This window comes from Carassius carassius, chromosome 9 (assembly GCF_963082965.1).
Source record: "Carassius carassius chromosome 9, fCarCar2.1, whole genome shotgun sequence".
NCBI classification, from domain to species: domain Eukaryota; kingdom Metazoa; phylum Chordata; class Actinopteri; order Cypriniformes; family Cyprinidae; genus Carassius; species Carassius carassius.
In genome coordinates, this window is record NC_081763.1 from 26,203,155 (window position 1) to 26,217,947 (window position 14,793).

At 37.8% G+C, this 14,793-nt stretch overlaps 1 protein-coding gene across 2 annotated transcripts; it reads left to right on the forward strand.

The window, feature by feature from the left end:
- Nucleotides 1–1,450: 1,450 nt before the first annotated feature.
- Nucleotides 1,451–11,027, forward strand: LOC132149429 (glucosidase 2 subunit beta-like). Of its 2 annotated transcripts, none has more exons than XM_059558665.1 (18): nt 1,451–1,550; nt 1,928–2,074; nt 2,164–2,280; nt 2,556–2,651; nt 2,739–2,796; nt 2,995–3,112; nt 3,424–3,553; nt 3,717–3,801; nt 5,401–5,479; nt 5,586–5,669; nt 6,121–6,270; nt 6,509–6,599; nt 6,727–6,796; nt 7,038–7,127; nt 7,206–7,280; nt 9,833–9,932; nt 10,012–10,185; nt 10,797–11,027. In XM_059558665.1, exons 2-17 carry the CDS (start codon nt 1,981–1,983, stop codon nt 10,156–10,158), a joined length of 1,584 nt encoding a protein of 527 aa, XP_059414648.1. In that variant the 5' UTR covers nt 1,451–1,550; nt 1,928–1,980; the 3' UTR covers nt 10,159–10,185; nt 10,797–11,027. The 2 variants fall into 2 exon arrangements, with proteins under 2 accessions (XP_059414648.1, XP_059414649.1); XM_059558666.1 differs by lacking the exon at nt 1,451–1,550 and adding an exon at nt 1,581–1,690.
- Nucleotides 11,028–14,793: the final 3,766 nt, after the last annotated feature.

Here is a 14,793-nt window from a genome sequence, read left to right on the forward strand (position 1 = left end):
GTATGATCATTACACACCCCATGAAAGCAAACACTGAAAATATTCTGCATCACCTGCTTAGAGAATTAAGCATTATTTGCAAAATGGTTGAGGCGAATTATTTTGCTCAACGTGAAACTTTACTGACCCCTACAGACGGACTTTATTTAGACACATATTTGTTAAATTTAATATTTTTAGTAGCTTAATCATTATACACTCTGAACCTTAGGACCTGTTATATTTTTTCATTTAAAAATCTAATTAAGATTTGAATATTAATGTAAACGTAATAACCTATTTAAGACGTCCTCTCACTGTTAAACTGTTTGAAAAGATTAGAGAGAATATAATAATGTAAACCACGGCTTCACGGGGCTTATTGCTTTTATAAAACAGGCAACACACAGAAGTAATTTACAACAGCTTCGAACGCGGCTCAACCAATCAGAATCAAGGACCGGAACTATCCGTTTTATAAAAGTAAATTATGCATAATTGCAAGCAACTAAGCAACCAAACCCTAATAAAATATGTGTAATTAAATTATAGTTACTTATGAAAATGTTAAGGGTTACATCTGAATATTCTCCACACACATACAGATTTGATTTATTTATTTCACAGATTACATTGACTTCTCTGAAATATGAGACACCAATGTTTCAGGAGTTTAGGACACAGAATAGGACACATCTGTTTATTTGATAACTTTATCACAGCTATTAAATTATATCTTGTTATGAGTTTAAATCCGTATTTAACCTAATGATCTTAAAGTAAAAAGAGGTGCTAAAGTCAGATTTTGAGGTGGCTCTGTTTTAAAATGTAATTATTATAATCTTATTCAAGTGATGAAGGATTTCGAAAGTCCGACAGTTATCAGTATTGAGTCCTACTGTAAGGTTAATCCTGCCTGCTTTAAATAGGCTATTTCAAAATGATTCATTTTGACATTCATTAAAAAAAATTGGACAGTAATAAAAAAGCTGTCAGTTACATTTATAAAGTAATTAAAATACGTATACTACTTTTTATATTTTAAATAGGAACTTGTAATCTGTAACCTATTACATTTCCAAAGTACCCTTCCATCACTGATTATTCATCATAAAGCGCTGCATAAACCATTTATAACGCTGTTTGCTACAAAGTTTCTTATGGGTAGCTATAATTTGGATCTCATTCAACCATGCAAAGGGTAAGTCTGTTCACAGCACTTACCAGAAACTTTAGGTAAAAAAGTCCTCAGATGTAAATTACCAAAAAATTTTTACATTTAAATCCTTACAAACATTTTTGAACAACTTTTTATTCAGTTTATTACAAGTTTAGCAGAGCCGAGTCAGTATCTAGCTGGTGGGACGCTGTTGCCTAAATATTTGGGAAATGGTTTATTATTAATACAATTATTGATTTTGTGCAAGAGGTAAGAAAAAAAAATCACATCCGTTTTTTTAAATGACTGCATTACCCACAATGCCGCATTCTTTTTACTTGAATCCACCAATTATATCGCAACACCGCTCATCTCTTAGTGACGTAACACAGTGCGAGAACGCTCCACGGAAGTAAGTAATGAGTTTCTGTTTTACAAAGCTTTTTTAGATGTCTTTGAGTAATTATACAATCGCACATTTAATTATCTCCGATGTTTATTTAAACGTAATGCTTGCTAACTTGATAGTGTATTGTTTGTCATTTTAAATCGGTAAGTATTTCAGTATGTTCGGTTGGCCGTGTGTGTGGAAGCCATTTCAGATTGAATTAACGAGGATGAAGCGAATAAGACATTTTATAGACGGCTTTATCTTCGACCATCATTTGGCTGAAGAAATATATTGATTTGTTTATCCCTTTTTAAACCTTTGGTATGAGATGTATAGTTATGAATGGATTAGATATCATGTGCAGTTGAACAATGAATTGTCCGTTGATTTGCTCCAAGGTCACGCGCCTCTGGTGGGAGTTTGCGTTTGTGCCTGCATTACCTGAGGCATCATGACCTGCCTGCACCTGCTGTTGACTTTGGGCTTTGCTGTCAGCTTGGGGACACCTGTAGAAATACACAGGCCCCGAGGAGTGCCACTGACAAGTATACAAGTCATATCATTAATTGTATATTCTTTGGCTGTACATTCTAGTCTAACTGGTTTAACTCTTATTTCGTCTAAATAAATAAAGAGAAACAATTCTATGAGGAGAACAAGCCTTTCACCTGTCTCGATGGATCCCAGACTATTCCTTTTGACCGAGTGAATGATGACTACTGTGACTGCAAAGATGGTTCAGATGAGCCAGGTAACGTAGAGAACCCATTTAAAAGAAAAAAAAATTTAGTTGATAATTTAAGATGCATTAGTTTACCGGTTTTTTTCTATTCACTTTCATTGTGTTGAGCAAAACAGCTTGGGCATTCTGCTAAATATCTTTTTTGTGTTCAATGAGAGATTAAGTGCAGCAAATTTTGTGTGAGCTATCTTTCTTAAGTCCATGACAGGTAGAAAGTGGTGATACAGTACAGTTTGGCGGTATTATGGAGATGTTGTGCATAATAGTTGTTTATGTCTCCTCAGGCACAGCTGCTTGTCCGAATGGTAGCTTCCATTGCACCAATGCTGGTTACAGGCCCATGTTCATCCCATCCTCCCGTATTAATGATGGCATCTGTGGTAAGATGTCTCTGCATTTGGACATTTCTCCTCAGCAGTGTTCTATCAATGGAATGGTTTTGCATTTGAAATCTTTCCTCTCCACAGATTGCTGCGATACTACTGATGAGTACAACAGCGGAGCCAAATGTGAAAATACATGCAAGTGAGTTCTGATCCAAAGTAATTGCTTTCTAGAGAGAAGCACATAAAGATACATTCACACTGGATGCATTATTGTGTTCCACTGCATACATGTGCAAAAATTGTTTTATGTTTCATTGTTTTAATTTGCGTTTTTACTTATGATGCTATATTATGGCTATAAACACATTGAAATTTATGAGATATGTTTGGTTCTCAGGGAACTAGGACGTAAAGAGAGGGAAGTTCTGCATAAGATGGCTGAGATCACCAAAGAGGGCTTTCTCCTTAAACGGCAGCTTATTGAGGAAGCCAAGAACGGACACAAAGAAAAGCAGGTAAGATCTGCTTTGTATGAACCCATTCATCAGGGAAGTCAGGACGCTTTGGTTTCATATTTAATACCTGATGATACAGTATGTTTCTGTCTGTTCAGCTGCTAGTGCTGCAGAAATCTTAGCGCATGTCGGTCCAAGCATGATGAAATGCTGCCATCATATTTGCTTTGCCTTTTTTATTGTGACTCTCACGTGCAACAGAAATCATCCCGTTCGGGCACCGAATAATTGCGTGTATACGTTGCAGTTTTAAAAAGCCATATTTTGTCAGTGTGAGTTTTTGTAAGTGTAATATGCTGTCTCTTCTGTAGAGTAAAGTGACTGATATGCAGGAAAATAAGAAACAGCTCGATGAGAAAGTTGAAGTGCTGAGGACAGTGAAAGAGACAGCAGAGCAGCCTGAGAAGGAAGCTAAAGAGCGCCACCTCAAGGCCTGGGAAGGTGAGTGCAGCTGTTTATATTCAGAGTCAAAGCAAGTTAATATCTCTTTAAGCCATATATATATATATATATATATGCAAGCCGGCTCATTTCATCAGTGATTTGGCGTTTATATAGATCTAACCTGTTTTATTATATATATATATTTTTTACTTCATTCCAGAGCAAAAGGCAGCTCTTCGTTTGGAGAAGGACAAAGCCAAAATGGCAGAAGCCTTTTTGGACCTGGATGACAATGCAGATGGCTTGTAAGTGCCAATGAGTATGGTTTTTATTTTATCCCTCTCTGGTAGTCAAGTCACCTTTGTTTATATAGCGTTTTATACAACACAGATTGTGTCAAAGCAGCTTTACAGTATTAAACAGGGTAATAGTGTGTTGGTAATGCAGGAGGACAATAGTAACACTCAATTCTTCAGTGAGTTCATCTTTGATTCAGTGATGTCATCATCCAGCTCAGCTCAGTTCAGTTCTCTTCAAATAGTGTCTGTGCAATCAAGTCGACAATATTGGCAGAAATGAAGTGTCTCCAAAGAAACAAAGCAAGTTAAAGGCGACAGTTATCCAAACCAAAACTCCATCATGGACAGAAATTGAGAAAAAACCTTGGGAGAAATTCAGTCTTGCAGCCAGTTCTCCTCAGGCCAGATGAAACTGGTTCTTGTGGTCTTGTCCCGATGGCCATCTAGTTGACGAGGTCTTCACAGGGGATCTGTCTCTTGGGTTCGTCTAGTTGACATGATCTCAGCTGAGATTCAGGACTGTAGAGGTCGTCTCTAGGTGCTGATCCACCATCTGATCTGGACACAGACTGGATCTGAGTGGCTACGGTGACCTCGGAATAAGAATGAAACTGACTAATATTAGCGTAGATGCCATTTTTCTTATGATGTAACGTGTATATCGGGTGTTATGGGATGTGTTCCTGGTTCCGGATGACATAGTTAATGCAGCCTAACAATCTGAATTATTGAAAAGTGATTTGTGTGTTGTGTGTAATCTAGATTTAACTGACAGAGGGTGTCTGCCTCCTGACCAACACCAGGAAGACTGTTTCAGAGTTTGGGCACTAAATAGGAAAAGGATCTGCTGACCGCAGTTGATTTTGACATTCTAGGTATTATCAAATGGACAGAGTTTTGAGATCGCAGCAGACATGAAGGACTATAATGCAATAAGAGCTTGCTCCGTACTGAGGAGCTTAACCGTTCAGGGCTTTATAAGTAATTAGCAAGATTTTAAAATGTATTGGGTGTTCGATAGGGAGCCAGTGCAGTATTGACAGAGCCGGGCTAATATGGTCATACTTCCTGGTTCTAGTAAAAACTCTAGATGTTGCATTTTGAACCAGCTGGAGATGGTTTATTAAATGCACAGAACAATAACCCAATAAAGCATTACCATAATCTAACCTTGAAGTCATGAATGCATGACCTAACATTTCTACATATGGCATTGAGAGCATAGGTCTTAATTTAGATATAGTTTTAAGATGGAAAAATACGTTGTTGTTGTTGTTTTTTTTCCTAATGCTGCAAACATGGTTTTCAAAGAAAGATTGCTATAAAACAGCACACCTGAAATCTAGTTTTGATTTCTTCTTTTGATTTCTCTAGTTTTTGATTTTTGTTCTCTATCAGTCTTACTATTTCCCTGCGTTTTTCACTTGTGAATCCCTCGCTGCTGACAGAAAAAGCAATGCACGCCAAGCAGTGCAGGTGACGATAACAGAAGAAGCTATGACTCACCGTGATTGTTGAATAATTCCAACCTACCACAGTTGTTTGATGAACTTGTTGTGTGTATAGAGAATGAATATGAAGTTGCGTGTTGTCTCTGTGTGTCAGTGTGTCGCTCTCTGAGCTTCTGTCCCATGCTGAATTGGACCCAGATGCTGATGGCACACTTACTGAAATTGAGGCCCAGGTAATTTTGCATTTAATCATATCTTAGTCAAAATGTGCTACCCATCCAAATGCAGCGAGTGAATGAATTGCCGCTAATTTAGATGTCTGCTTTGTGATTTATTCAGGGACTGTTGGGAGGAGCTGAGCAGGTGGACACATCAACATTTGAGAGTGTTTGGCCCAAGATTAAAGACAAGTACCACTCAGAGGTCAGTGGAGAAGAAGCAGAAATGTCATGTTTAGTGTCTAGTGAGGTACCTTTTGGTATTTTTTGTATTTTTTGAAAACTCTTTCTTTAAAGCAATCAAGATTCAAATAAAGTAATAACTATTAGTTAAAGTATCATAAAATTAACAATGAAAACGAGAACATTGAGTATGACAAGAACTTGTTAATTAAATTTTGTTATTGATATTGTGATGAGTGGGACGATTAAAAATAACTGTAACCAATGTAAGAGTCTAGTAGTGTAAGTAGTTATATTAGATTTCTACTTTTAATTGTCTTTTAATTTGGTAACTTGTATTACATTTTTACGGTTATTTGAGATTTATTGCTTGACGATAAAATCACCCACACTTCTGTGTATTTAAATCTTTTTTTCATTCCGCTATCCTTGAAACATGCGTTCTGAATGTGTTCCTCCATTCTCTCTCTTAGTCGCAGCCCGAGGAACCTGCCCCAGTGGAAACGCCTCCAGACGAAGTGAAGGAACCAGTTGTAGACAATGACTCTGAGCCGTACCCAGAAGACGACATCTCTGAGGAAGAGGACGAGGATGAGGATGATTATCATGAAGACGATGATAAGGTGAGTTTATATCACACAGAAAAACCTGAGCAAGTGTTAACTTCAGTGATGTTTAGATCTGCAGGGACATTTTGAGTCTTCTATTAAGCACCTGACATTTAAAGTCCTTAACCTTTAACTCATGTCCTAAGGCACAATGGCAAAGATCTTACAACAGAATGTGCTATAACTCATGTTCACCGTACTGTGCAGGTGTAAAAATGACGTCTTTATGTGAGTGTGGTTTTGTGTTGTGCAGGCGCCGCCCACTATTAAGACTCCAGAGAAGAGCGATGAAGACGAGGAAGCCATGCCACCTTATGATGCAGACACCCAGGCCCTCATCGATGGTTGGTTTAACTCTTCAACTGCCAGTCTGTTTATCGATACCTTACAGAGAAATACAACTGTACTTCATCCGTTTCATCTAGTTGTTCTTTGTTTCCTTATGCTCACCGACCGTTCTCTGGTTCACAGCTGCTCAGAAGGCCAGAGATGACTTTGAGGAGGCCGAGAAAGCTCTTCGGGAGATGGACGATCAAATCAGGTTTGTTCAGAGAAAACGGCCAAAAGAAGTCAAGTTTGAAATAGAGTCAGTGTAGTGAAGTAGTTTCTCGTATGCACCTGAAATTCTCATTGGTCCATGTTTGCCTATAACAGAGTGTGATGTGTTTGTTCAGCTCATGGTTGCATCCTTGAATTCAATGCATCTGCTGTGTTCTCTGATTCTGGTGTGTGGGGACCCTGCTGCTGAGCACTGTGTTGAGTTTCCTTTGATTGTGTTGCAGAAATATTGAAAAAGAGCTGTCTTTTGATTTCGGCCCTGATGCAGAGTTCACTTACCTGTACAACCAGTGCTACGAACTCTCCACTAGCGAGTAAGTGAAACTAGCGTTTGTTGTTTGGGAAAGACATTTTTGTGCTGTGATTTATTTCTATGTTCTGTTTGCCTTTAGGTACATCTACAGGCTCTGTCCTTTCAACCGGGTTTCACAGAAACCAAAGTATGGGGGCTCAGAAACCAACCTTGGGTAAGAGGCATTGTGGACACACCAGAAAAACACATCTTGAAGCAGACCAGGGTGGTTTGGTTTAAGAGGTTTTTTGACACTTTTCAACTGAAGTATAAAAGAAATGTGTTTTTATTTTCTGTAAGGATGCATTAAATTGATTTTATAAAGATTTCACTGCTTTTTTAAATTTTCTATTCATCAAAGAATCCTTAAAAAAAAAAAAGGATTGTTTTGAACATTCATAATACGAAATTATTCTTGAGCAGCAAAGAGCAATATATCTACAAATCAACAGAGTAATGGGTACTAAAAATTACGCTTAGCTATCACAAATAAATTACATTTTAAAATATATTAAAATAGTTATTTTCAATTTTTATAATATTTCACAACATTAATGTTTTCATTTTGATCAAATATATGCAGCCTTTGTGAGATTAAGAGAGCTCTTTCAAAAACATTAATAAACCTTTGAATTGTAGTATAAATACTTTATTGGTTATTGGCTGATAACAATATTCTTTATTTACAACCCGAATTCCGGAAAAGTTGGGACGTTTTTTTAATTTTAATAAAATGAAAACTAAAAGACTTTCAAATCACATGAGCCAATATTTTATTCACAATAGAACATAGATAACATAGCAAATGTTTAAACTGAGAAAGTTTACAATTTTATGCACAAAATGAGCTCATTTCAATTTTGATTTCTGCTACAGGTCTCAAAATAGTTGGGACGGGGCATGTTTACCATGGTGTAGCATCTCCTTTTCTTTTCAAAACAGTTTGAAGACGTCTGGGCATTGAGGCTATGAGTTGCTGGAGTTTTGCTGTTGGAATTTGGTCCCATCCTTGCCTTATATAGATTTCCAGCTGCTGAAGAGTTCGTGGTCGTCTTTGACGTATTTTTCGTTTAATGATGCGCCAAATGTTCTCTATAGGTGAAAGATCTGGACTGCAGGTAGGCCAGGTTAGCACCCGGACTCTTCTACGACGAAGCCATGCTGTTGTTATAGCTGCAGTATGTGGTTTTGCATTGTCCTGCTGAAATAAACAAGGCCTTCCCTGAAATAGACGTTGTTTGGAGGGAAGCATATGTTGCTCTAAAACCTTTATATACCTTTCAGCATTCACAGAGCCTTCCAAAACATGCAAGCTGCCCATACCGTATGCACTTATGCACCCCCATACCATCAGAGATGCTGGGTTTTGAACTGAACGCTGATAACATGCTGGAAGGTATCCCTCCTCTTTAGCCCGGAGGACACGGCGTCCGTGATTTCCAACAAGAATGTCAAATTTGGACTCGTCTGACCATAAAACACTATTCCACTTTGAAATAGTCCATTTTAAATGAGCCTTGGCCCACAGGACACGACGGCGCTTCTGGACCATGTTCACATATGGCTTCCTTTTTGCATGATAGAGCTTTAGTTGGCATCTGCTGATGGCACGGCGGATTGTGTTTACCGACAGTGGTTTCTGAAAGTATTCCTGGGCCCATTTAGTAATGTCATTGACACAATCATGCCGATGAGTGATGCAGTGTCGTCTGAGAGCCCGAAGACCACGGGCATCCAATAAAGGTCTCCGGCCTTGTCCCTTACGCACAGAGATTTCTCCAGTTTCTCTGAATCTTTTGATGATGTTATGCACTGTAAATGATGAGATTTGCAAAGCCTTTGCAATTTGACATTGAGGAACATTGTTTTTAAAGTTTTCCACAATTTTTTTACGCAGTCTTTCACAGATTGGAGAGCCTCTGCCCATCTTTACTTCTGAGAGACTCTGCTTCTCTAAGACAAAGCTTTTATAGCTAATCATGTTACAGACCTGATATCAATTAACTTAATTAATCACTAGATGTTCTCCCAGCTGAATCTTTTCAAAACTGCTTGCTTTTTTAGCCATTTGTTGCCCCCGTGCCAACTTTTTTGAGACCTGTAGCAGGCATTACATTTTAAATGAGCTAATTAAGTGGATAAAAGTGTAAAATTTCTCAGTTTAAACATTTGCTACGTTATCTATGTTCTATTGTGAATAAAATATTGGCTCATGTGATTTGAAATTCCTTTAGTTTTCATTTTATTAAAATTTAAAAAACGTCCCAACTTTTCCGGAATTCGGGTTGTACTTATATTGATTGATTGTTGGATATTTAAGTGTTCATACTTTTCTTTTCACTGCTATTTACCATTCATTTAAAGTAAATCTTTTAAAACACTGACCATTTAATAATACTTCTTTAATATGATCTTTAGAATATCTCAAAATGAATATCTTTTTGTCATTCCGTTGATTATAATCCTGTATCGCCTCAATATCTAAATTCCCTTCTAGCATCTATTGATTTAACTTTCTATTAGTGGTTTATTTTTAATTTGTTTGCGATCTCTATTTTACAGTTTCTGACAAGTACATTTATATCAGAAAATAGAAGAAAAAGACAAAAATAGTTTTTTCGCAAACAACCTTAGACCTAAGCTTTTTTTGTTCTGTCACATCACTTTGTCATCATATTTTGTAAGTCTTTAATGACAGTCTTTAATGAGAGATGCTCATGTTTCCAGGACATGGGGAAGTTGGTCAGGGCCTGAAAATAATAAGTACTTGCTGATGAAATACGAGCATGGCACCGGGTGCTGGCAAGGTCCAAACAGATCAACTACTGTAAGTACCAGCTCTTTCATTACTTCCACTGTGCCGTTCACGCTGGGAGTTTTCTGCTGAGTGTATCTTTGTGTGGTAGGTGAAACTGACTTGTGGGAAGGAGACTGTGGTGACCTCGACATCGGAGCCGAGTCGCTGTGAATACCTAATGGAGTTCACCACTCCTGCAGTGTGCCAAGAGCCATCCAACATTGAGCTCTCACCACACGACCACGAGGAGCTCTAGACGCCACGCTCTGCTTGTTGATGCACGGTGCGCCACAAAGTGAATGCTAACTTTATTTTAGATGTTTAAAGCACTGTTAATAAAAATAAAAAAACGAGTAATTAATTAGTTATCGTAGGGTCTAAAATGTTTTGACAATTCTTTACACTTGTGACACTTGTTACAATAGTGGTGACGGTTTACTGCCTGTTTTGTTAATAGATTCAGTTAGCCTTTGTTTAGTAACAGCTTTATGGAAACATTAGTGGGTTTTGATGTAATATTGCTTTGCTCTACTAATGAATGCACCAGTGATCAACAACATTCGAGTTCTGTTTAATATCAAACCTTAGCTGTCTTGAACACGTGTGCATGTCTCAGGTGTTATATACCAAAGATCTGGTGTTGTCCGGAGCTGTTCTTAAAAGTCTGTCACTTTTTTTTTTTTTTTTTTTTTTCAGATTACGATTAGCCTAGCTTGCAAATTTCCTAAAATCATCTTTTTCATTCTTACTGATGCACACTGCATTATCATAAATGTATGACCCCAAAGTGAAGTTAATTGTGTATTATGTTCTTCAAATTACATTAAATGTTTGTCTGTGGTCACAAATCAATAATAATTTTTTTTTCTCCCCCCTCTGTCTCCTGGTCTGTAGGTTGTTGCTCTGTGGGAACATTAACTTCATTTCCTGTTGTTTAAGGCTGTTTAAGAACCTCTTCCATTAGTTTAGGATCAGCTAAATGAGGCTGGACGTTGATAAAGCATTATGTTTGGTAAACTGTAATGTTGTTGCTATTGTTTTTACTTGGGTAAAGCCTGATCTTTTCACATTCCATGGATGATGTTGAAATAAATTCCACTTAAAAAATAAAATAAAATAAAATACAAAATTGTCGCATCTCAAATTTTACAATATATGCTATGCACCGTGTACTCTGCTGTCTAGTATATGTCTGATAGCCCATTCCCTTTGGCTACATAACAAGTCCAGCCTAAGACTGGCTGCCCACTGAAGCGAAGCAGGGTTGAGCCTGCTCAGTAACTGGATAAGAGTCCCCCTGGGGAAACTAGGCTGTGCTGGTAGAAGTGTTAGTGAGACCAGTTTTGTGGCTTTTTGCAAAAAAAAAAAAATTGTGTCCCAAATGAGGCACTTGAACTATTCAGTATCAGTGCTGGGTGTTAACTACACATAAACTGGGTTATTTAATCAGGTTCCAAACTGAAAGTACTTGTAATTAGATTATATTACAAATAATTGTAATCAGACTAGAGTTATACAGTTGTTACGTATTATTCACACAATAGCAATAAATCATTCGTAATTTTTTTATTCTTCATAAATCTTAATTTTTCTTTCTAAAATAAGCTACTGCTTATATACGTTCAGAAAGACTTCCAGTTTAAATAATTTCACTTAATATATTTATTTTGCAAACACTTGCAGCCGAGTGTGAAGCGGCTGGGATGAGAATCAGCACCTCCAAATCCGAGGCCATGGTCCTCAGTCGGAAAAGGGTGGCTTGCCCACTTCAGGTTGGTGGAGAGTTCCTGCCTCAAGTGGAGGAGTTTAAGTATCTTGGGGTCTTGTTCACGAGTGAGGGAAGGATGGAACGGGAGATTGACAGACGGATCGGTGCAGCTTCTGCAGTAATGCGGTCGATGTACCGGTCTGTCGTGGTGAAGAAAGAGCTGAGCCGCAAGGCGAAGCTCTCGATGTACCGGTCAATCTACGTTCCTACTCTCACCTATGGTCATGAGCTTTGGGTCATGACCGAAAGGACAAGATCCCGGATACAGGCGGCCGAAATGAGCTTTCTCCGCAGGGTGGCTGGGCGATCCCTTAGAGATAGGGTGAGAAGCTCAGTCACCCGGGAGGAGCTCAGAGTAGAGCCGCTGCTCCTCCACATCGAGAGGGGTCAGCTGAGGTGGCTCGGGCATCTGTTCCGGATGCCTCCTGGACGCCTTCCAGGGAAGGTGTTCCGGGCGCATCCCACTGGGAGGAGACCCCGGGGAAGACCTAGGACACGCTGGAGAGACTATGTCTCCCGGCTGGCCTGGGAACGCCTCGGTGTCCCCCCAGAAGAGCTGGAGGAAGTGTCTAGGGAGAGGGAAGTCTGGGGTTCTCTGCTTAGACTGCTGCCCCCGCGACCCGGCCCCGGATAAGCGGAAGAAGATGGATGGATGGATGGATATTTATTTGCAGTAACAACCCACATTTTAAATCAATAACACATAGCTTAAAAAAAACCAAAATGTTTTATCTTTTTTAGTAAGTGTTTTATTTTACCATGATTTATTTAGATTTTATATATATATTATTGTTATTATTTTTTTATTTTGTTAAGGTTTAATTAATTACTAACCCCAGTTTGGAAAACCTTGACATAATTTTTTTTAATGCACTTCATGATAATAACAATGAATGGAACAAATTAAATTTTCTTTGTATTTTTATAGCAGTATGGTACAAAATTATCATTTAAATCAATGTGATGAACGAGTTAGGTAAAACGTAATTTAAAAGTAGTCTGGTTATATTACCTGAAATGTGTAATGTTACTAACTACAAATTTTAGTTTGTAATTAATCTACCCTGCTCTATTCAGTATGCACTTCGCCTACTAATTACTGTACTGTGTAGTGTATGAATTCTAACAGTCTCTTCCCCTCAGCTGTGTAAGGATGACTACAACACTTAATTAAGTGCGTCATTTGGTTATTTAAAGTGCACTTTTTCATTTTGGAGTGTTCAGTGAACACATGTCTGACACTGTTTACACAAAACGGCTGTTAGTAGTGCATCAATACACATCTTTACTGTAGGAATATCAAGCGGTTTATTAACTAAACATGATCACATTGGATGAAGAAATTTCATTTTGTCCTGAATGAATGCATGTGACGTATGTCTACAAAACCCCCCCAATCTTCCTCCTCCTGCTCCAAGAAAAAAACGGGCACATACAAAACACTGAGATTCATATCTTTTATTTGTTTTCTGGCATGTAAAGTACAAATAATTAAACAATTCCATGAAAAATTCCTCAAGCGTCTTCAGCTGAAATCCCAGTAATAAATATCCTAAACTAAACTGAAAGGTTTATTATTTTTTTCCCCATTGTTATGTGTTTGTCTTTGTTCATGTTTGGAAGTATGAGATTTTTTATTCGTGACACACAGACACTGAGATCAGGAGTTCTGCTTTTGATCTTTTTTTATTATTGTTGTTCGTTTGTTTAATCCATTATTGTTCTGTTATTCCTGGAAAATGGTTTCAGAAGAAGGTTGCTAAGTAACTCTGTGTCCCTCCTAAATTAACTGACACGAAATACAACTGGTTGAGAAACAGAGTGACCACTGACCCCTTTATCTAGCTCAGCGCATCGCCTGGCCTGTCCCGTCTCCCCCGCTGCGCTTTCTTCGCCCACGTCTGCTAAACGTTGTGCTCTAGCCCTCCCACTGACTGTTTTATTTTCTAGACCACTCTCTCAGTTTGTTTCATGGCTTTATGGCAGCGGGTGAGAGGTTTTGGTGAGGGACATTGAGCCTAGGGACTAGCTGCAGGTCTAGACGGTAGACTGGACCGCGCCTCGACCCCCCGCCCCGCCCCGGGCCCTAGCTGACTCGCTATGGGGTTCTGAATGTGGCTGGAAAAACAAGACTGTGATTTAGATTAAATAATCAAAAGGTTTTCATTTAACAAGACAAACAAAACACAGGCATTAAAGGCATAACAACTAGCACACAGCATGTATGTTTATACACTTCAATTAGTTTAATATAGCAGTGCATTCGTTGCCTATGAAGAACTTTTCCAAATTGTAATTCTAAAGCAGTTTTGTTGTTTTATTATTTAATTTTTTTAATCTATTTGTTCCCTTTAAAGAAAAACAAAAAGGTGTAACCACATTTTGGCAAAATGAAAAGTATTTAAACTTGCAAATATAATGAAATGAACCATAAATATACACAAAACATACTTTCATACGAGGCAATAATAATAATCATAATAATCATAATAAATAGTTTTTTAAGTTAACAATAAGTTAAAACTACAAGCTTAAAGTCGCCCAAATAATACAAGTTCATTGGCGCTATATTGATTTTTTTTCTTTTTTCAGTTTAAATTATTTATGTTGCAACAAAAGCTACCACAGACTTTTACAAAACACAATTAAACACATTTTGATTGAAAATAAATAAGTCTAACTAATTCTAAACCTGCATACACTGTAAGAACAGCAACTAATTATAAATAATGAAAACAAATATAAGAAACCGTACCCAATAAAAGGAACCAAAACTAAATATCCGACTCACGTGTGTCCTCTATGGCAACACCAACAACACAAATACGCTAAGTTAACATGTGATTCTGATATGTAAAGTAAATCAATAACTTACAGGAAAAATGATATTCTGAAATCAACATGGGCTAAAACCGGTGAAATTTTAGACAGTATTCCATACACGGTCTTTTAGAAATGATCTTTTCGGTACCATAGATGGCTGTTTGTTTTAGCTTGCATGGTCAGAGCACTAATAAGGGCATGGAGGAATGGATAATGGACATTTTTGGAGACCAGAGCTCTTGGTGCTTGTTTGATTCTTCTAATGAATCTGTTAGTTAACACTTCTTTTTTTTCATTTCG

What these genes read in the sequence shown, in the direction of transcription:
- LOC132149429 (XM_059558665.1), top strand. Translation starts at nt 1,981, where the DNA reads ATGACCTGCCTGCACCTGCTGTTGACTTTGGGCTTTGCTGTCAGCTTG. An exon ending in TATTAATGATGGCATCTGTG is followed by an intron (nt 2,652 to 2,738) that starts GTAAGATGTCTC and finishes TCCTCTCCACAG; the next exon opens with ATTGCTGCGATACTACTGAT. An exon ending in AAATGTGAAAATACATGCAA is followed by an intron (nt 2,797 to 2,994) that starts GTGAGTTCTGAT and finishes TTTGGTTCTCAG; the next exon opens with GGAACTAGGACGTAAAGAGA.